Genomic DNA, 22,347 nt, shown 5'->3' with positions numbered 1-22,347 from the left:
CCGTGCTTAGCTGCGCCTAATTCTACATTCTCATGAGTACGAGAGGTACTCAGCGTTACGAAATTTATAGAAGGGGTACGCGTATGTCAAAAGTTTGGGAAACACTGAATTTTTTGTAGCCAATAGCTAATACACGGTGAACCTCCTTTCAAAAGGAGTTTCGCCCCTGTCATTACTTAAATTATATTGTCAAAGAGACCCTGCCAAGCAAAATTCATATTAACTTTCTCTTCTGTTTTCTACCAATGACACCTTCACGATTCTCTTTCTACTGGATTCTCACAGTAGAGGCCGTGGGTTTCTTAAGGCCAGAGAGTGGATTCTCTGATGCATCCTCCTTCAAACCTCCTCATCAAAGGTGCAGTGTGGAACCTCTGTCCCAGGAAGATGAGCACCCTCACTCCTTCCACAGGGGTCAGCCCTGCATGACCACCTGAAGGCTCTCCCTCCCCAAGTAAGTCTCCGGCACATTAAATCCTATTTTACAATAGCATCTGCTTCTTAGTAACCTAACACATTATTATAAGGAATTGTTTTGACTGCCATCCTATATAATAAAAGGCTAATATGCAAATTGTTCCCTCTACCAGGAGTTCGACCAGAGGGATGGCAGGAGAACTAAACTCTATATCCCCAAGCTATTTCCTCTCCCCCCAGTCAACCTCCCCCCTGATCAGCCCTTGCACCCCAATTCAGGGTGGGGCTGGGTAGTCAACCTTCCGTGTCCCCTTCCCCTGGCTGGCCCTGCCCAATTGGCTGTCATTGGGGCAGGCTGGCCGGACCCCACCAATGCACGAATTTGTGCACCAGACCTCTAGTATTGGTACACTAAATAGGAGTTTAAACATTTAGAATATTGGTTTATTTGGTTGATGCTATTAAGCTCAATGACCCAAACCTTTAGGTACTGAAATATTTAATTTTGCATTTATTAAAAGTATGACTGAAAAATTTGCAAACATTGTCCCATTAGGATACAGTGTTCTTGTTAACATTACAAAGCAGACAGATATAACTAGGACACTTCCTTCCTGTCCTCCTTCCTTCACTGGAGGATAACAGAGTAGTGGTTAAAATATCAGCTCTCAGACTATCTGAAAACAAATCAAATCACAACTCAGCCACTCAGTGGCTCTATGGCCTTTGGCAAATCAAGTTAGCCCTTTAAACCCCTGTTTCTAATCTGTAAAGTAGGATGATCTTCTTCATCTTTAATGTGAATTTGAGAAATAATACCCATGCCCAACCCTTTGGGGCATCGACCTATGAACCAGGAGGCCACAGTTCCATTCCCAGTCAGGGCACATGCCTAGGTTGCAGGCTCCAGGGTCCAAGCAGGAGGCAGCCAGTCAATGGTGCTCTCTCATCATTGATGTTTCTGTCTCTCCCTCTCCCTTCCTCTCTGAAATCAATTTAAAAAATTTAAAATAAATAAGTAATAAAAATAATGCCCATCACATAAGATTGTTTTGTGAATTGGTGAATTAATTACTGGTGCTTTGTGTAATAAAATGACGATTATTATGGATTTAAAAGCACTCTATAAACTAGAAAGCCTTATGGGGGGATTTCTTTTCTCTAAGGGAAATAATAAGCATCAACCCTTGCTTTGTTTGCAAAACGGAAGTTACCTCACGTCAGGGAGAAAGCAGAGGGCCTGCTTCTGGCCTTGTTTCTGATTTATCTGCACAGGACTTGATGTTAGAAAACAAACGAGCCATTCCTGCAGGCGGAGACATTTTGGTTAAAAACATTTTCCCACCGAAATCGGTTTGGCTCAATGGATAGAGCTTAGGTCTGTGGACTGAAGGGTCCCAGGTTCGATTCCTGTCAAGGGCATGTACATTGGTTGCAGGCACATCCCCAGTAGGGAGTATGCAAGAGGCAGCTGGTGGGTGTTTCTCTCTCATGGATGTTTCTAGCTCTCTATCCCTCTGTAAAAAATCATTAAAATATTTTAAATAAATAACATTTTTCCCTTTCAAAACTTTTCTTAAGTGTTGCCAAGAATAAGCCAGAAAAGCTGCTGCCTTGGTACCTAGCCCTTGGTGATATCTGGTCACCTCTCTTTTCCCCCTCGGGGAGCGTGTGCGGGGTTGGGACAGGGACCTGAGGTTCCAAGCCCACAACCTGGAAATACCTGGAGCTGCAGGGCTGGGGAGAGGCATGTCAGGAGGAGAGGCCTCGGCCGCTGGGAGACGCCCAGGCCACCCGCGCTGCCAGAGATGCCAGGTGGTCTCTCAGGCCCCGGCTCAGGTGAGACCCCGGGGCCCGCAAACTCCACTCCCGGGGTGCGGGGCGCGCGGCGCGCAGACTCCACTCTGGGGTTGCAGGACTCTGCGTGCGTCCGCGTGACGCGGCGAGTCTCCCGCCCGGCGCGCCCTGCAGGAAGAGGCGCCGAACTACAGTCCCCAGGGGCCTGGGCGTGGCGGGCGCGGGGCGGGCGGCCCGCGGGGATAAAGAGTGGCTGCGGCAACGACTGCCGCGGTCACGGCCACGGCGAGGGAGGCGGGCCGGCGTCTCGGGTGAGCGGGCGCGGATGGACGGGGACTGGGACGGGGACGGAGAGGCCACCGGGGATGTGAGGAGGAGGGCGCAGGGGATGGGCTCCAGGGTGGGCGAGGAGGTGCGGGCCCCAGGGAGAGCGGAAGGCGGGGAGACTGGGAAGCGGGAACAGAGGGAGGGGGAAGGCGACAGACACCCTCCGGCCTAAAGCGAGTCGGGAGATGGGGGCGAGGGACCCCTGGATTCCTTCTAGATCTATTTGTCGAAATGACCAGCATCAGCGATTGAGCAGAAGAGAATTGAGCGATTGACTTGGATACAATCCTTTCATTTTATGGGAAGTGGGTCGTATTTCTGGGTTTTGGTTTTATAGTTTTGTTTTGTTTCTTTCTGTTTCTTCCTCTCCAAGTATTTCTCTATCAAGTCATTCTTCTTACCCAGAGTTGCCCTCCCTTCCTTCCTTTATTCTTTTCTTCCTTCCTCCCTCCCTTCCTTTTTCTTTCTCTCTTACTGTTTTTCTTTCTTTCCCTCCCCCCTTCTTCTTTAATTTTTTTTTTTAACTTTGCCCTTTTCAGAGAATTTGACTAAGGTAACCTGAATTATTTGTGTTAAGAAGTCTTATCTGTGGATAGAGGCATAAGATTTCAAAAGTAATATTACCCTCCCCAATGTTTTGAGTAATAACAATCTAGATGCACACTAAACCTTAAGCTGGTGAACATCCTAACCATTTGCTTTGGATACAAGCTATAAAGAATTTCAAAGCATAACATTATCAAGTTTATTTAAACCTCAAATTGACAAAATATCCATGCTTCTCCAGTTACAGCTGCCATGATCTTTTACCTATTAAGATAAGAAACATGAGTTTATTTGAGCCAAACTGCTGACAATTGCCAGGAAGCAGAATCTCAGCAGATTGAGATAATGCTCTGAGAATGGCAGTTTTGCACCCTGTTTTATACATTACAATCAAAAGAGGAGACATAAGAGGATTACACAAAATTCATTGGTGATAGATTAGGGAGGTGGGAGAAAGCAAAGTGGGGAGACTTCTGGGATTGGATAAAAAGTAAAATGATAGACACACACTTCTTTTACTGAGGTGGTTAACAATAACAATATGGGGATTTGTGTTCTCCCGAGAGCATTATCTGTGGCTTGAGGGGTCTGGAAAAAAAGGAAAGCGACTTTGACATCCCAGTGATATGCTATAATAGATGCAAAAAGACAATAGGCCCCCGTAAAAGAAAGACTGACCTTGGTCAGGGAAGATGCCGGCCTATGACGTGACTACCCACCATAACCTGCTTTTGCGTTCAAAAAGTTTTCATTTCAGACCAACTTTGGGTCTCTGAGTTGGCAAGGCCACCCTGAGCTAGTCAGGTTAGCACATGGCCCCTTTTTGTCCACAACCCCATCCCTTCCTGTAGGAGATTCACGGTTCACAAAGTCAGCAAATTTTGCTCTTAGGTAGTTTACCATTTAGAAGAGAAGCCCAAACTACCAGGCGAATAACTCTGATGTAAGGCTTTTAATTAAAAAGCCGTTGTTTGGGGGAAATTCTAAAGGGTGTGAAATTACTTTCATCTTAGGGGAATCAGGGAATGTCCCCTAGCTTTTAAAAAGTTGGCCAGGCTGAAGGGGCCGAAGTGGAAGATGATGGCATTCCAGGTAGAAGAACCACGGAGAAAGGCAAGCAGGCCGGACAAGAGAAGGGAGGTAGCAACAGGGACCGGCTGGGCTAGCGTACTTGCAGGCATGAAGAGATCTACAAAGACCCAGCCAGGGTGACTTCTAAGAGTGCCAGACACATAGTAAGTACAAGTTCAGCCTTCTCCATGAAGTCTTGTCTGATGGCTCTAGGACATTGGCAAGTACTATCAGGTTTGGTATTTATTTCGTGAAAGCCAGGGTGGAAAGTTATTGGCAAAGGCAAGTTCAGAAATGTCCATGCTCCTGGGAGGTTAATCTGGCAGCCTGTGAAAGAAGATAGAGGGGGGTTAGGACAGTGGTTCCCAACTCTCATCCCATTCCTGCATGCTTTGAAAGTTTTAACCAATCGGGTGTGTGTGTGTGTGTGTGTGTGTGTGTGTGTGTGTGTGTGTTGCCCGTCTGAGCTTCAGACCATCATAAGAGTATCAGTGTAACTGCCCTAGGCATGAAATAGATGCAGCCAAAAGCCCAAGAGCCTGGAAGTCTAGTGTGAACAGCCTAGTACTGTTGGATTGAGGAGGCTCTCCGTGCTGAACCCAGCTCTTGAGACTCTTATCACTTGAACTTTCTTGAGCCCCCAAGGGCCTCTGGGACCTGGGTTGCACCCATTGGTGTAGATAAGAGGTAACAAAGGGCAAGTTAGGAGAGGGGTATTAAGGGGAGAGGGAAGGAATGCAGGAAAGAAGATAACAGAATTGCAATGACTTAGCCCCTGAATCAGCTAGGGCTGGGGAGGACGTACCTGTAGCGCTGGGATGACTGGAAAGAGCCGGTAAGGGAATAATGATAGTACTTGCTAATGTCCTAGCCATCAGACAGGACTTCACGGAGGAGGCTGAACTTGTACTTACTATGTGTCTGGCACTCTTAGAAGTCATCATTCAGTTACAACTGGGACACTTCATTCAATCAACCAGAAAGTCATCAATTTTTCACTGGACACGGGTGTCTGCAGAACACTGAGAAGGAAAATCAAAGCAAATGGAATGTATTTCTGGTCCTGGGGAGCATGGTCTAGAGGGGGAGAAGGTGAATAAACACTTGTGATGTGGTTTACTAGAAGTAGGAAAACAGGACCTAATGGTCAAGATTAGAATCTGAAAGGATAGTTAGGTAAATCCGAAGATAAGCTACAGAGATTATACTGAAGCCTTCAAACTATGAGAGCTGATTCTTGTTTCACAGAATGAAGATAAAGAGATAAAAATGTCCCTGTTCCCCTAACCATATTTCAACTTAAATTATAGTAATTCTTTATATATTTGAGCTCCCTGAGTTAGGTTCATGGTCTTTCTTTGATCTCATTTTTTATACCTGTTCTTAGAGGTTTGACATCGTCTCAATCATCTAGATCAGTGGTTGCCAACCAGTGGTCTGCAGACCACTGATGGTCCCTGAGGTCTGAAAGGTTAGCAACCGCTGGTTTAAGGAAACCTTTGCAGCAGCGGTTGCCAACTGGTGGTCCGTGGACCACTGGTGGTCCATGAGGTCCAAAAGGTTGGTGACAACTCATCTAGATCAGTGGTTGGCAAACCGAGGCTCAACAGTGGCTCTTTGGCCCCTTGAGTGTGGCTCTTCCACAAAATACCACGTGAGAGCATGCATGTACAGTGTGATTGAAACTTCGTGGCCCGTACGCAGAAGTCGGTTTTCAGCCTGGCGAGGCTATTTTGAAGAAGTGGTTCTAACGCCGAGCCACATTCAAGGGGCCAAAGAGCTGCATGTGACTCTAGAGCCACGGTTTGCCGACCACTGAACTAGATAAAGTCGGAGGCCTTTTCAGTGGTTTGTTGCCGGGCCACTCTGTTCTCCTGACTTTTAAAAGATTAGTTTCCTCTCCTTTAGAATTAAACATTGAAATTCTACATTCTGAAACCTGCTTTCTGTGTCCGCATACTTGTAAGCATTTTTTCACAGTTCTAAATGGAGAACGGACTTTGCCCAGGAGTTTTATCATTAATTGACATTCCTTGAAGAAGAGAGTAATTCTGTTTGTTGTTGTGTGTTGTTTTTTTTTTCAGCAGCTCAATGGCCTCCCGGAAGAAGAACCTTCAAGGTCTGGTTGCTGCAACCATCACGCCAATGACCGAGCATGGGTAACTATCATTTGGGACCTTCAAGGGATCTGTTCTCACTCCACTGTGGGCCCCCCCCCTCCCCCGCACAGAAAATGACAGGTTCCTGAGTAGAGGAGCTGGGGATTAAGAAATTAAAGAAAAAAAGAGACCAAGACGTAGAAATAGATTCAAGCTGGGACCCAGGTGGGAGGCTGTCACTCTGATGGAGAGACAGTCAACACCCACCACAGACAACACAGCCCATTTATTTATTTCCAAAAGGAGGTCTAAGGTCAAAGAAGTTTTGGGTGTGCCCAGGTCCTATTCATTCCCTCATTCCTGGGATTTAGCATATAAAGACCTGGGTAAGTCAAGGTCCTATTCATTCCTCATTCCAAATACATGGATAAAGATAAGAAATCAGTACTGATAACAGTCTCCCACATTTTGGGGAAACATGTTCCCAGGGCGTGGCTCTGCCTACGCCTTGAGTTCAGCTGATGACAATTAAAGGTCATCCATGTGCATTCCCAGAGAGCCCTCTACACTCCACCAAAATGGACTGATGTTCTCTGTATAACAGTCACTTCATCTGTGCATTTCTGTGGCACCATTGCCAAGTGGCAGCTTCCATCAGATGTCCACTTGTACTGTCTCTGGCCCCAAGTCAGAGACGAGGTCTCTATATTTCAAGGAGTGCAGAAAGGGAGAAAAGATATAGCAGCTCTCTTTTCTCCCAGGGCCCATAACTCCACAATGTAAATTCTCCTTGGATTTTATCACAGCCTTGGGTTCTCAAAGAAGACCAGTGGAATTGGATGAGACTTCCATTTTAGCAGGATTTGACCTCAGACCTTGACCTGGCTCCTCTAGATCTTGTCTCTAGACATCTGCATGATTCCACCTCAAGCTGTTCATAGACAGGATGAAAGTGGAGAAGGTAGCTGTAAGAGGGATCCCGTAGATATGTTTGCAGTCTCATTTCAACATCGGTTACCTGTTGGGGAGCCTGCAGGAGTGGGAGGTAGCAACAGATGATTGCTGAGAAATCATTGGCCAAGCAAGTATTTTGACTTCCACATGAAGAGTATGGCCATCCATTCTATTTTTCTTAGACTGTCAGATAATGGTCATGTGCCGTACATGTCCATACGTGAAATATAACTTCTTCCTGGGACATTGCCATTGAGGAAAAGGTGATTCATCCACCTCTTGGATCTAAATGTTTTTTGACATTTTAGAGAAATCAGCCTGCCAAAACCATCAGAATTCTGGTTTCTTTAAGCTTCTTTCTTCCTCTACATGATATAAATGATCATGGAGTTATGTGTACTATGTGAGATCCATAGAAGAGTGCTTAGCATAGGATCAACATGCACTTAGATCCATAAGTTTGGGCTGCTTTTGTGGCATAAGACGGGGGTAAAAGGAAGGTGAATTTAAGATATCTTTAAATAAGGCTCTTCTTATTTTTGGTCTTCTGTTGCTGAATTTGTAAACACTAACCCTACCCCGTTTAAAGTAGATAAAACTTCTTTAACTTTTATTGTTATCAAAGTTGTCCATATTACAGTTTCCCTTTTAGATCATTGTGAATTCAAAAATTCCAGCTTCTGAGATTCATGAAAATTCACGTCTTTGCTAGGTGTAAATAAAACTCTTGCTGAGATGCCATTTAGATCACTCAGTGGTTAGCAGCATTTGGTTTTTGGTGTGTTTTTTTTCTCTTACTTCTCCCTTTCTACAAGTCCTAAGAAAGACTGAAGTCAGCTCCTTCTCGTTGTGTCAGCCACTTGCTGGACAGATAAAACAGAAGACATGAGCAGGCAGAATTTATTTCCTGTTTGCAAACTCAAAGCACTACATCTGGTCTCTGCTACTTTAATCTTTCTAATCAGACCTGTTAGCCTAGAAGTGACTTTCTAACACAGTCTTGTTTATTCACCTGGGACCCATTGAAAGTGTCAGTGTGTTCTTCCTCCCTGTTCTGCTATTTTCCTATGGCAGCAGGCCCCATGTATGCGAGATTACTAACTTAACTTTGCTCTGCTGGTTCCTTCTCCATTTCTCAAACACGTCTGGCCCTCCTGCCTCCACTTCACTATTTCCTCTTTTTTCATCAATTCAAGTCAATATAAGAATGTATTTTTTTTAAAGAAACTTGAGAATTAAATTAGTACCTTAAAAATGTATATAGCAACTTAGCCAGTGTGAGTCAGTGGTTGAGCATCGACCCATGAACCAGGAGGTCACACAGTTTCATCTCAGGTCAAGGTACATGTCCGGGTTGTGGGCATTAATGCAGGCAGCCAATTGATGATTCCCTCTCACATAGATGTTTCTTTCCCCTCTCAACCTCTCCCTTCGTCTCTCTGAATCAATAAAAACCACATTTAAATAATAAAATGTACCTATCGCATAGTAGGCACATAACTATGTTGGTTCCCTTTTCTCCCACTACCTGCTCCATCCAAACATTCCCATATAGAGGGAAAGCAGGTTTGGAGCACCCACCAGGAGCAGCTGGGTCTTAACTTACTTGCCCACAAGGGAATCTGCATTCTGACACGTTTCCAAGAGATGGGCAAAAGGAAGGGTCACGTGGAATCTCACACTGGACATTCTGCCTGGTGACTTGCCATTGTGGGGTTTTCCTACCTGGTACTATATACCATGGCCTCCATGATTCTTGGCTGAACAAGAACTATTTATTTCCCTGCCTCCTTTTTCCTCATGATTCTAAGTCATTCTCATGACCTAATCAACTCTCAGAATATGTTGGCCAAAAGAACATGTTAAGTAGATTGTTAACCTCTAGCATTGCCACCAGCTAGCTGTTTGACCCTGGGGCCGTCCTGTCACCTTTTAAAAGTTCCCTTTCATATTCTGTAAAGAGAGGAAGTCCAAACACATTATCTTGAAGGGCCATTCAAATTCTGGGAGTCTCTGATGCTATGTCATGGGGATATCTTGGTGATCCTCACTAAGTAAGAATGAATAAAATAGTAGCACCTCTGGTTTCTCCTCCACACCATACATAGCCCAGTGAGCTTCCCCATAAACCAATGGAATCATGACACTCTCCTCTTTAAGAATCTCTTGAGTCTAAGCCTTGCAACTCATTTTATGATCCGTGGACCATTTTCGCTAACATCACATAGGAACTTGCTAGAAATGCAGAATTGCAGATTCTGCTGCATAGGATCTGAATGAGCTGGGTGAAAGGTGAAAGCCTACACCCTCTGGGATGACAGAAAAAGTCCTGTACAGTCTACCCATCCTGCTGCACTTCCATTTCCCCCAAACACTTCATACCCTTCCTTCACGTTCTGTTCCCTCTGCCTGTTTCTACTGCATCCTCTCCTTCCTCCGCTCCACTTGAACACTTCTTTCCATCTGTCAAAACCATCCTTTGGTGATTCTCCCCCATTTTCCCTAAAAAGAGTAGGAGGATCCCTCCTCTGTGATCCCACAGCACCCTGTCTGTGCACACCATTTTCCATCAGAATTATGTGTTTAGAGTAAGTATTACAGTAAACTGTTTGTTCTATGCCTGTCTCTTCCAGGAGGCTCTGAGTGACTTCACCATATTCAATAGGCATTTCTCGAGTACCAGGCAGTACAGAAGGATGGAGCATGTATCTTATTTATCTTGGAATCTTTAGCATCTAGCACAGTGTGTGGTGAATTTTGGTCTTTCCTGAGTGAATGTACTACAGGGATGATTAATGCTGATGGTCAAGGAACAGAGGGAAGGGAGCTAACACTGATTGGCTAAATGCCATGTGTCAGTCATGCTGGGCATTTTAATGTACATGTTCCAATTTAATCTTCACAAGTCTGTGACAGCTACCATTCCATTCCATATCATACCATACCATACCATACCATACCATACCATACCATACCATACACTGAATGAAACCAAGATCCCAAAGATCTTGCCGCCAGCCACATAGCCAGAAAGGGAAGTCTCTACCCAGCCCAACCCCTGTCTACTAATATTTCTACCCCGGAGTAAAAGACTTTTGCTTTTCTTCAGGCAAGCACAGTCATTAGAACAGAAAGTCCCTTTCAGATTGGCTACAATGTTAAGGAAAAAATTGTGTTTTCTTTCTCGAATGCCTTTGACTTCACCGAGGGAATCTTCACCACATTCTCAAGTAAAACAAAACCCATTACCCCAGTCAGAAAGGGCCTTGCCTGCTGGCATCGGAGTTGTACAGATTACTGTCTTCTTGACACACGGTGTTTGGGAGACTTGTGACCCATGTGCCCAGATCATGCCCTGGCACGGTGGGGCTGCCATAATCCCTGCCCACATCTCTGCTGAAGGAGCTTCGAAGTAATCCAGTAGTTATACTGCCAAAAGCCCACATACCTTCCATTGATTTCAAAGGCTGAAAAATATAGGTGAAAGGCAAAACACTTGGAATGTCACATCCCCCGATGCACATGCCAGATCATGCCCATTGTGAAAAGAGCCTGCCTGTCCTCTTGATTCTGTTTACACGGAGTCTTTCCTGTGCGTTATGTGCCGGGAGAGGAAATGCACAGGAACACAGATTTTTCTCCGAAAAGACATTTCAGAAAATTCTATTATCCTTACACTGTAAGAGAAGAGATCGGTGCAGTCTATGTGTGGCTTCCTAGTTCACCACTCAGGGCCTCGATTTGTGGTTAGAAATAATCTCTCTTCTTACAGAGTTTGTAAGTAAATGAAATGTCTAAGAATAGAGCATTAGCTAAATTAATTTATGTCTATTCATACAATGAAATGCTGTGTAGCCAGTATAGTAACAAGAGTATCTGAAGAGGTGGGGAAATAGTCAATTTAGAAATGCTGTGAAAAAAATATTACAATACTGTATAATATGCCTATATTCACTTAAGAAAATACTATGTTATACATTGGTGAACAGAAAACTTTCAAACTAATAAGAGTAATCATCTCCAGGGAGATACTGAGTGGTTTATTTTTTCCTTTCTTACTGTGTGTATTTTCTAAAATACATGACATAGCTTCTGTAATAAGAAAAAAAAGTTAAACACATTTATTTAAAACATAATCGTGGACCTAAGGCAAAGAATCTGAACTCATAGGAACTGAAATTAAGATATTAAATTGGAGTTAACACTAAGAATGACTCCAGGAAGCATGGGGTTGGTTCCGGGCAAGTCTCCCCCAAGACTACCCGTGAGCTGTGTTCTTGGGGCTCTCGAAGGAAGAGAAGGTGCAGTAAAAAGCCGGCCCAGCTTTTTCAAGTGACCTGGCTGGTGCCCCCTCTCACCTCCATGAGCACCAAGCCCCAAACAGCTAGTGAGGAGAAGAAGAATTCATTCTCTCTGTTTCCTTCTCTCTAGTGACTTCTTGTACCTGGCACAGTACCTGTAGCCATGAACATGAACCCAGATACCATGGGGAGGTAGAGTTGGTGGGAAAGCAGGGAAGGGAGTCAAGTCCCCAGAGAGAATTATCATCCTGTTACCTCCCTAGCCCTGCGATTTGGGTGCCCTTGTGACAAATATGGTAGCAGCTCGGGGTGATTTCACCGGGCTCTCTTGTGACTGGGGCCATGGCATCCTGCCAAAGGCCTCGGACTTGCATTCAGAGGAAGCTAGGGATTTCACAGTTGACTAGGAGGATTTTAAAAACTATTAACAACAGCCTGGCCGGCATGGCCCAGTGGTTGAGCGTCGATATGAACCAGGAGGTGATGGTTTGACTCCTGGTCAGGGCATATGGCTGCCTGGGTTGCAGGCTAGATCCCCAATGGGGGGCGTGCAGCAGGCAGCTGATCAATGATTCTCTCTCATCATTGATGTTTCCCTCTCTCTCTCTCTTCCTCTCTCTCTCTTTTCCTTCCTCTCTGAAATCAATAAAAATATATATTCTAAAAACCATTAAAAACTATTACCAACAGAAAGAAGGTGACAGACTTGGGGAACTGATTGAATAATATTCTAAAAAAGACTAAATATACATTTTTTCCTTGTGTCTTTTAGAGAAATCAACCTTTCAGTCATTGGTCAGTACGTGGATTATCTTGTGGACAAACAGAGAGTGAAGAATATTTTTGGTAAGTCATCTTTAGAGATCTCGCTACATAACTCTAGCTCAGTCCATAACTCTAGCTCAGTTCTTAGAAAGTAGCCAGGAGGTCACAGTGTCATTGTGTCATAGGCTATGAGTGAGCCTGGCTAAGCTATGTCAAATTTGTGAATTTGTAGACTCATCAATTTTAGACCTAAAAAGTACCTCAAAAGATTATCTCATTTAGTGGTGTGCCTTCACAACAGAAAACGTGTTGTTTTTACCGCCATTGGAAGAAAATCAATGTTTCAGGTATATTATTTAGGTTGCCCAATCCTATTCTGTCAAGAAGTGATAGTGGAATAACAAAACACAGGTTTCTCTTTCGCTCTCTTTTTTTTAAAAAATTTTTACTTATTGATTTTAGAGAGAAAGAAAAAGGGAGGAAGGGGGAGAGAGACATTAATGTTTGTTGTTCCACTTATTTATGCATTCAATGGTTGATTTTTGTACATGCCCTGCAGGGATCGAAACCCCAACATTGGTGTACTGGGACGATGCTCTAACCAGCTGAGCCACCTAGCTAGGCCCAGGCTTCTCTTTCTTAAGAATGGCCTTTATTCTCTCTTCACCGAGACCTTTCCTATTATATGTGTAAGAACGATCTAACTGAAGCACATAAAGGAATTACAGGTCTAGCGGTTACCCTCATTTATTCATAGGGTAGAAATTAGAAAAATCAGACCCTGAACACTTTAAGCCTGACAAGTATATTTACCTGTGACTACCCTGCCCCCTGTGTTGTGTTATGGGCCTCAGCCCCTTGGATAGAACACTACACCTTGGCCCCGAGCTGCTGCTCTACCAACAAGGTTCCTTTCAAAATTAGAGGCACTGTGGTCATGATCAGAGCAGGTTAAACTTCTGTGAAAAGGTGGTCAGGCCCCATGTCACAACCAAAACCTGATTACAGAACCACTCAGGGTCCCCCTCCAGCTGGAAGCAGTAGTGGGGAAGACAGATTTTTCCTCCTCAGAAGGCTCTAGGGAGCATGCTTGGGGTGTCTCAAATGCCAAGAGAGTGTAACAGCACTTCCCAACTTCCCCTGGCCTCCCACCCTCCTCTGTCCCAGCTGCAGCTGGTGTTTGGGAGAGCCAATGTCCTGCCATTTGCATCCTTTCTGGGACCCATGCAGAGATGGCTTTGCTAGAAGGGAAAGTTTTGGAATCACAGAGATCCGGATTCAAACTTCGATTAGTTAGTGATTCAGAGCCTCACATTTCATCTGTAAATGGGAAGGATTATTTGTAATTGGCAGGGCTGTTGTGAGGAGTGAATATAGAAGAGTGCTTGCTGCAGGAAATAGTAACATCCTGGTGCTTTCTGTTGAATAATTATAAAAAAGTAAGTTGTCCTAGCCTGGCTCAGATGGTTCAGTGGTTAAGCATCAACCTAAGAAGCAGAAGGTCACAGTTTGATTCCTGGTCAGGGCACATGCCCAGATTGCAAGCTCTATCCCCAGTATGAGGCACGCAGGAGGCAGCTGATCAATGATTCTCTCTCATCATTGATGTTTCTCTCTCTCTCTCTACCTCTGCCTTCCTCTTTGAAATCAATTAAAATATATTTTAAAAAAGTAAGTTGTCCTTAAGTGCTCCCATGCCAAACTGCAGATAGCAGTCATGAGCTGACATCCCAGGACTGGAGGGTGTTGACTGCCTTGCCATTCAAGCCCAAATATCGAACTGGGTGCATGTTGGAGATTTGCCTGAAACACGGGCAGTTATCCTTGTCTTTTCTCTCTGTCCCTGATAGCCGTGACAAATTTGTCGTTGTAAGTCAGAATTCACCTTCCTGCTACTTTTGACAAGGTGAAGAAGGAAAAAAGACTGAGTCTGAGGTTGAAAATAGAAAACGGCATTGTCCCTCCCTGAGTGGATCCTCCGCTGTTTCTCCCTGTTCCTCCCTCCTAAGCTGGGATTTCTGACCCTGCCCCCCACCCCACCCCCATTGTTGATTTGGATGAATGTAAAGTATTGGTTGGTCCCACTGACTGCCTCTTTGTTTGGAACAGTGAATGGTACCACGGGAGAAGGCCTGTCGCTGAGCATCTCAGAGCGCCGCCTCCTTGCGGAGGAGTGGGTGACAAAAGGGAGGAACAAGTGAGTGGCTCCACCCCGATAAAAACACTCATCTGCCGAGACCGGTTTGGCTCAATGGATAGAGCATCAGCTTGGGGACTGAAGGGTTCGGGGTTAGATTCTGGTCAAGGGCATGTACCTTGGTTGTGGCATATCCCCAGTAGGGGGTGTGCAAGAGGCAGCTGATCGATGACTCTCTCTCATCGATGTTTCTAACTCTCTATCTCTCTCCCTTCCTCTCTGTACAAAATCAATAAAATATATTAAAAAAAACAAAACAAACAAACAAAAAAAACACACTCATCTGTCAGCGATGTGTCGCCAGCTGCTCTTCTATGATGACACAGCCTCTCTGTCTTCCAGTCCCAAGTCAGGCTCAAGGTCAGCTTGTGGGACAGTGAACAGGGACCCGAGAATCCTAGTACATGGATGAGGAACTCAGGCAGAGGAGCACTCTTTTTTTGTACATGCCTGGCTCTCAGAGATCCCACCCGGACACTGGAACCTGCCTCTCATCTATCTACCAAGCCCTCCGCTTGGGTTACCTGGCCCTGGACTAGGGCGGGGAAAGGGGAAAGATGGTGGTGACTGACTCCGCTGGGCTTCTGGTTTTTCTACTGAGAAATCCATACTTTAGGAAGGGAAGACATCTGCCCAGAACAAGGAGTTGGGTTGAATTTAGAGCTTAAGGAGAATAGTGAAGTTTGGAGTAGCCACTGCAGGGAAATTGGAAAGGCAAGTAAGGCAGGTCGACCAGCAGGCCTTTGGCGCCTCCTTCTCCTGAATCGGAAATGACAAGTTTGTATTCCAGCTGTACAGTGGTTTTCTCTAGCAGTATCTAGCACCAGGGTGGAGGGGAGCAGGAGATGGGTGATTGCCTTAACTTAAGTCAGTTAACAGGGACAAGGAAGTCATGCAATACAGTTACAGGTCAGAGTCAAACAGGTCAGTCAGCTTCTTTTCTCCTTTCAAAAGTCTCATTATCTTTTAACAATGCAAACCCGATCATATCACATCCCATTTTAACCCAAGACAGAACAACTCAGGAATCAGTGCAGGACGCAGTGATTGGGCCTAAATGGAAATACAGCGTCTCCATCCCATGAGGATGGGGTCTGTCTCATTCAGAGACCCTCGGGAGACTCGCGGGACACCTGGATTCACTGTGGGACTTTGTTAATTTCTATCCTGAGAAGACCAGCCTCTGTGGCCTCTTCCCCTGTAGCCACATGGAGCACTTCTAAAGATGAACACTGAAGTCTCAGAAAAAAAACCTCTTAGGGCCAAATTCTAGGGACTTACAAGATTGGAAAAAGCTTTTTACAGTAAATTCATTTCTCATATGGCTGGTTCCTGATTGTACTCTTTGAGGAACCTTTTTATTTCTCTCTCACACAAAAAAAAGAAAGAAAGAAAAAGAAAAAGAAAAATGTAAGTTTTACACCTATCTTCATACATATTTAATCACTATCAGATACCACATCTAAAACAATGCTTTGTCAAAAAAAAAAAAAAAGTACTCAAGTATTGATTAATTAGTTATTGGTTTCAAAACTCTTCTCAGTGAACCTTAAATTTTATTTTCTGGACATTCTTTTAAGTCCTGAATTAGATTAATTATAAATAGGCCACTATAGAATTTGATAGTCATGAGATTGAAATTAATCAGTTCTTGGCTAACTGTTAAAACCAGCACAAACCAAAATAGTGCAACCCCTCTATGTTGTCATAAACTTCAGATGATGCATCTGAAACTGTCTAGACCAATGGGTCCAGGCTGCCTGTCACTACTTGAACCAATTAAACAGAGACAAGGTTGAATTATACATGAGGATTTATTTCAATATTGTCAGCAGGATAGGAAAGCAGCCGGATATCCACAAAAAAATCTGCTCTGCAGCACCCCCAGAAGCCAGCTGCTTATACTGGGTAGGACAAAGGTTACATGGGGAAGTAGGAATTATAGGCATTGGGATGTAAGCAATGTGGGCTGAGGAGGGACTCCATTGTTATGGCAACAGGGTTGTTAATCTTTCTAAGATATTAGGCAGTTCTTGAATGAGAATGGACCACATTCCAAGGTTGACTTCCCAGGTCCATGATTGACTCCCAAGTCCCGGAGGTATGCAACTCCCAGGTTAGAATGTCCTTTCTTTAATCCGACCAAGGCAATCATGGTTAATAGAGCATGATTAATATTTCTTATAACTATAGTTAGTACCCAATATTCTATTTTTGTTCTTAAGATAACTATGCCTTCTCTTTTGCAGGTTGGATCAAGTGGTAATTCATGTAGGAGCCCTGAGCTTGAAAGAGTCCCAAGAACTGGTATGTATGTAAGTCCATCTGGGAGAGCCACTCTAGCAAATTAATCAACCCAAGGATTGGGTAGTTAGAACTTCCAATCTATAGCCAGTGAGTCAAAAGCACAGGTGATAACCTGAGGTGGTGACTGGAATCTGAAGTGGGGGCAGGGGGCTGAGGGACTGAGCCCTCAACAGCTGGAATCCACGTAGAGCGCGTAGGAGTTGAGTTGACTCGTAGGATACCCAGCTAGTGTCAGAGGATTGCTTGTGGTGTGGGGAAACTCTCACACCTGTTCACATCAGAACTGTGACCAGATCCATAAGGGTCTTCTTTCTTCTCTTAAAGGCCCAACATGCAGCAGAAATAGGGGCGGATGGCATCGCTGTCATTGCACCTTTCTTTCTCAAGCCACGGGACAAAGGTAATTAAGTCTAAATGCACAGCACCTCAGGCGGTCTGCTTCTTCTTGCCTTCATTCTCAATAGTTATATTTAACTCATGCATATAAAGTTTTATAGGCTAGATGCATGACATTGAAATGGTACCACTGTTCTCCAGAATAGTTGGCCTCCTGGGATCTTTAAAAGAAAAGACTTCATGAAAGGATTTCAGCTCTTTTGCCAAGTTATCTGATTGGGTCAGCCACCAGGCTCAGGTTAACCTATAGGTGCCTGTGTTTAGATCAGGTGTCCACTCCTTGTATGAGTTGTGCAGAGTGTCAGAGAACCATGGCAAAGTTTGGGACCATTATTTTTTTTAAAAGAAAGAGGAATATGAGTACTGAGCATTTTGAGACTACATGTTCTATACAAGGTTGAGAGAGTGATGAATTTGAAAAGAAATTTTGCAGACACATCTAGTGTCTTCACATCAAGGTATTATTTTTTTCCTCTTCTCCAATGGTTTTCCTCAACTAAAGACCATTTGTGGTTTCCAAGTACCCTGAGTCTTTTTAATCCTTTTGATCATAAAAATAAGAAATACAGACCAGATGTTATTTGCATGCATGATTAAATACATCCATACTAAATGTATCATGGGTTGAAATTATCATGAAATATCACCTATTAATGTTGTTAATATAAAATAATTTAAATACTGCCATTTTGGGAATTTAAAATGAACAATTTGTAAAGTTGTGTTTTTTTTCACATGGCTGTAAGTTTTTTTTTTATGAAACTTTTCTCAAAAGAGACGAGAAAAAGAACTTCTGTCTGAAATATTCATCATAGATAATATATTATTGCAATATTCAGGTGGAGAATATAAGCTTCTCTCCTATTTTCCAGTGGTATGGAGAGCAATTCTCCTGGATTTACTTATTATTTGCAGCAGTATTGCAGTTGAAGCTCACATTGGATCATGTAAGGTCCCAGTTTCTAAGTAAACTAGAGTGAGCTCTCTTCTGATATACCTGGATTTCTCCCCAGAAGGAAAACGTACCAAACTCTGGTTGAATTATTGTGGGATGTGCAACTACTCTTATAACTCCCTCTTTGAGCAGATGTTGCGTATCCTTTTGTTGTAGAATTTCCTCAGTTATAACTTTCTCATTCTGGTCCTAATGCAAAGTTTTTGTTGTTCACTGACCACACTTAGCCCCTCTAGGGTAAGAGGACCAGAGTCCTACCTGGCGGGCTTCTCATTTTTGTAAGAGTATTTTATGAGCTGCTGTTAATAGGTGGGAAGGTTCACATCACTGTTTTGTTTTTTAAAAATACATTTTTATTTCAGAGAGGAAGGAAGAAGGAGAGAAAAATAGATACATCAATGATGAGAGTCATTGATTGGCTGCTTCCTGCACACCCCCTGCTGGGATCGAGCCCACAAACCGTGCATGTGCCCTGACCTGGAATCTAACCATGATCTCCCAGGTCATAGGAAGGTGCTCAACCACTGAGCTACACTAGCTGGGCCATATAAGTATTTTAACAGTACTTTAAAATAGTAGGAAAGTGAGTATCCTATTTAGGCCTTTCCACAGAAAGGAAAATACAACTTCCAATGAAGTGAGTTGTAAAGACATTGCAGGAAGCAATCTCAGGGTTGGTAAAAGGGATCAAGAATTTCCGGCTTCTGAAAAGGATGGCTGCATTTCGTGAGCTGGTCCATCCACCAGGGAAAGCCAGTGTTGTACACATGTTCACATGCTCACTCTTTCTGCTTTCTTCAGGTGACCTCACTGCTTTCCTGAGGGAAGTGGCTGCTGCTGCCCCGGCACTGCCATTCTATTACTATCACATCCCTGCCTTGACAGGGGTAAAGAGTAAGTGCTGCTTCTTTCAATGTTGCACTCTTCCTTCCTCTCACATCTTACCCTATTGCACTAAGAACCCCACTCCTTCCCATCCACCCCATGTCATAAAAGCATAATGCTGTTGACTAGACAGTTCCAATTGCTCCAAAATAAGTCACTCTTACAAAAAATGAAGTCGGCCCTTTTCAATCATTGACACCAGCTGATAATGGAAGTTAAGTATGGGAGAGGAGTTGGCCCCTGGGCACTCCCAGCAGACACCTTGTGTCTGTCACACACACCCCTCCTTCTTACACAGGAAGACAGCTGGAAGCCCCACTAGGACAGGACTGTATCCTACTGTATTCTCAGTGCCTGGCACATAGGAAGGTACTCTGACCTTTTCTTGCTTTGCCTCTAGCTTTCTTTGATTATTACTATGCTTGTCCCGTAGGAAGACTGTTACAATTAAATGAAATGTTTTATTTTTTGAATCCCATTTCTTTCTTTCTTAAACATAAAAATAGAAGTTGTGCTCTATCAATATCCATTGACAGTCTTCAAGAAATGGGAGACTTGGAGCTATCATTTGACAAATACATAGGACCTGCTAGGCGAGGGCTGGTGGCCGTGTCCGACCTGTGGTCAATTAAGGCTGAGCAAAGCTCCTGGAAACTCAGTGCAGATGGGGAGGGCGACATAGGATGTTATTTGATATTTTCTGGAGGCGTGAAGGTTCACGAGGCGTTCACTGTTTTGAGCAGTTCGTGCCGAGGAGCTGTTGGATGGGATCCAGGAGCAGATCCCCACCTTCCGAGGGGTGAAATTTAGCGACATGGATCTCTTAGACTTCGGACAGTGTGTCGATCAGTATCGCCAGCGACAGTTCGCTTTCCTTTTCGGGGTGGACGAGGTAAGTCACCCTTTGGCATATCTCGCAGGTTCGTTTCCCTCCAAAACAATGTATGGAGCTGCTTATACAGTAGCGTCTTCTCTTTTCCATAAAAATAAATACTCTTTGTCTGTTTCTGATTAGCAACTGCTGAGTGCTCTGGTGATGGGAGCAACGGGAGCAGTGGGCAGGTAAGCAGGACCGATTTTCCCCACTGGTTGGTTATCCACGTACAGATGTATAAATGTCAGGTCCCCCCACAAAGGCATTCATCCCCTAAGTAGGAATATTTCTTACACGCTCACCTTTTCTATAGAAGTTGCCTCTCTCCCCCACAATCCTTCAGAGACAGGGAATTAAGTAGGACCCAGCAACTCCATTGTTATTAGGAGCCTCTGTGGCAGTGAGAGGACAGGCACAGGAGCTGAGAGCATGCACAGAATTTCTTGGTCAGAAATTATTTGGGCCGAAACCGGTTTGGCTCAGTGGATAGAGCGTCGGCCTGCGGACTGAAAGGTCCCGGGTTCGATTCCGGTCAAGGGCATGTACCTTGGTTGCGGGTACATCCCCGGTAGGGGGTGTGCAAGAGGCAGCTTGATCGATGTTTCTCTCTCATTGATGTTTCTAACTCTCTGTCCCTCTCTCTTCCTCTATGGGAACTAAGGTGTTATTATAAAATACTAGGAAATTATATAAAACTCAAGAGGAGAGAGTATAGCCAGGTCTAAACACTTGAGAACCCAGAACTACAAAGCTCTCAACCAGCAAGGCAGCTCGTTCTCCATCTGCAGTCCTCTGAAGATGCTCCCCTCTGCATCTCTGCAAAACTCCTTAGTTCCCCCTCCCTTTCTCTCCAAATGGAGAAAATAAATGGGTTTTCTGTGCTTACACACACACACACACACACACACACACACACACACACGGTCAATCGTGGCTGCCCAAATATGGCAACTCAGGATATCACTAGATAGTCAAATAGGGCTGCTTAAGGTCCTATCTAAGCTACAGTAGGAAAGTAGAATCGTGTGGCCCCATGCCTTCTCAGGGAAGGCAGGCAATATGTTCAGTTAACTGCACGCATTAAAACTAATTCGTTAGAAATGTGTCTGCAAGTAGATGGATGGAAATATTTGCACTAACTGAAAGTGCCTTTCCTCCCTGCAGGAAAAGTACAGGGGAGGCAAAGTAATATTCACAATGTGTCTTGGTGGACATGGCCTTGACAAAGTAATTGAGGTAGATAGTCTTCCTGGCTTGTGAACAAGCCAGGATGGCCCGTATCCTCCATCATCCCTGTAGGGCCGTTTCTACCAAGGAAACCCAAATGCCTGCATCTGCTGACCGTGGAACGGTTTTCCCCCTGGAAATTGTGACTATTTTGACTCTTGTTTTTTGGGCTTGATATTAGACATTTTAATTCTGTCAACTTAATTTATAAGTAGAGTACATTTGCTTAGACTTCAGGTCTTTTTCATTAGAATCACGTTCCTCTTCATCTGAGGACACACCTAAGACCCTTGGGATTTGAATGTATTATTCTGAACCTCCTTAGACATCCATGTGGGGGCAAAGGAGTGTTTTGTACCTACAAGTGACTTTTCTCAGCTATGATATTTTATTTTTTTGTACTTTATTACCCGATAATAGTAGGAACTTCAAGTTCTTGGAATTCCTTGATGTTGACTCTAGTGTATACTTGGTATTATACATCAAGTTAAGCACATTTTCACATTTTCTGACTATACAAGACTTTGACAAAAGGGGAACATTCTAGTTATAAATTTTTATAACCTATCTTTCTGGTTGTTGATGTTAGTGATTTGTCTTTATTGCTAGTTAGAGCTGTTTGTTTGTTTTTCTAAGTCCACAAGACCATTTTATCAGATCAAATAACTTTGTTGTTGGATTATAACAGGGCAGCCTGAAGTGATAGAAACCTTGTGATAATTCTGTAGTGCTGCTGCTGCTTCTTCTTCTTCTTCTTCTTCTTCTTCTTCTTTTTTAAATATGTTTTATTAATTTCATTTTACAGAGAGGAAGAGAGAGGGATAGAATTAGAAACATCGATGAGAGAGAAACATCGATCAGCTGCCTCTTGCACACCCCCTACCGGGGATGTGCCCTCAACCAAGGTACATGCCCTTGACCAGAATCGAACCTGGGACCTTTTCAGTCCGCAGGCTGACGCTCAGTCCATTGAGCCAAACCGGTTTCGGCTCTGTAGCGCTTCCTGAGCCATAATTTCATTACCGTGACATAGAATCCAGGCCTACCTTGCAGAGCTTAGAGAGAAGGAGACATGATTTATGTCAGGCACCTAAAATGTCATAGACACTTAACGGCCTCTCATTTTATTATTGTCATTTTCTAGAAACTGATCTCTAAATATATAAGTTGTCAAGGGATTTAGGTAATCCGTTGGGATTTGCCCCTTTTGCTGTGCAGCCTCCTTCATC

At 44.0% G+C, this 22,347-nt stretch overlaps 1 protein-coding gene across 5 annotated transcripts in view; it reads left to right on the top strand.

Annotated features, from left to right (window-relative positions):
- The first annotated feature begins 2,411 nt into the window (after positions 1-2,411).
- The window catches only part of NPL (N-acetylneuraminate pyruvate lyase), a 45,825-nt gene continuing 25,889 nt past the window's right edge, over positions 2,412-22,347 (top strand). For 2 of the 5 annotated variants that reach the window (XR_006741950.1, XM_036442022.2), the window contains exons 1-10: positions 2,472-2,525; positions 3,329-3,359; positions 6,246-6,317; positions 12,285-12,358; positions 14,387-14,474; positions 16,724-16,781; positions 17,106-17,181; positions 18,934-19,026; positions 19,761-19,909; positions 20,033-20,079. Coding sequence is in view for 4 of the 5 variants with exons in the window: in XM_036442022.2 (XP_036297915.1) it covers positions 3,340-3,359; positions 6,246-6,317; positions 12,285-12,358; positions 14,387-14,474; positions 16,724-16,781; positions 17,106-17,181; positions 18,934-19,026; positions 19,761-19,909; positions 20,033-20,079 (677 nt within the window). In the remaining variant the exon portion in view is untranslated. Of the gene's footprint in view, positions 2,526-3,328; positions 3,360-6,242; positions 6,318-12,284; positions 12,359-14,386; positions 14,475-16,723; positions 16,782-17,105; positions 17,182-18,933; positions 19,027-19,760; positions 19,910-20,032; positions 20,080-22,347 lie in introns of all 5 variants that reach the window. The other 3 variants (XM_036442025.2, XM_045583156.1, XM_036442023.2) reach the window with 3 other exon arrangements.

This window comes from Pipistrellus kuhlii, unplaced genomic scaffold (assembly GCF_014108245.1).
Source record: "Pipistrellus kuhlii isolate mPipKuh1 unplaced genomic scaffold, mPipKuh1.p scaffold_m20_p_18, whole genome shotgun sequence".
NCBI classification, from domain to species: domain Eukaryota; kingdom Metazoa; phylum Chordata; class Mammalia; order Chiroptera; family Vespertilionidae; genus Pipistrellus; species Pipistrellus kuhlii.
The sequence above is the reverse complement of the archived record's forward strand: the minus strand, read 5'-3'. Positions and strand labels throughout refer to the sequence as shown.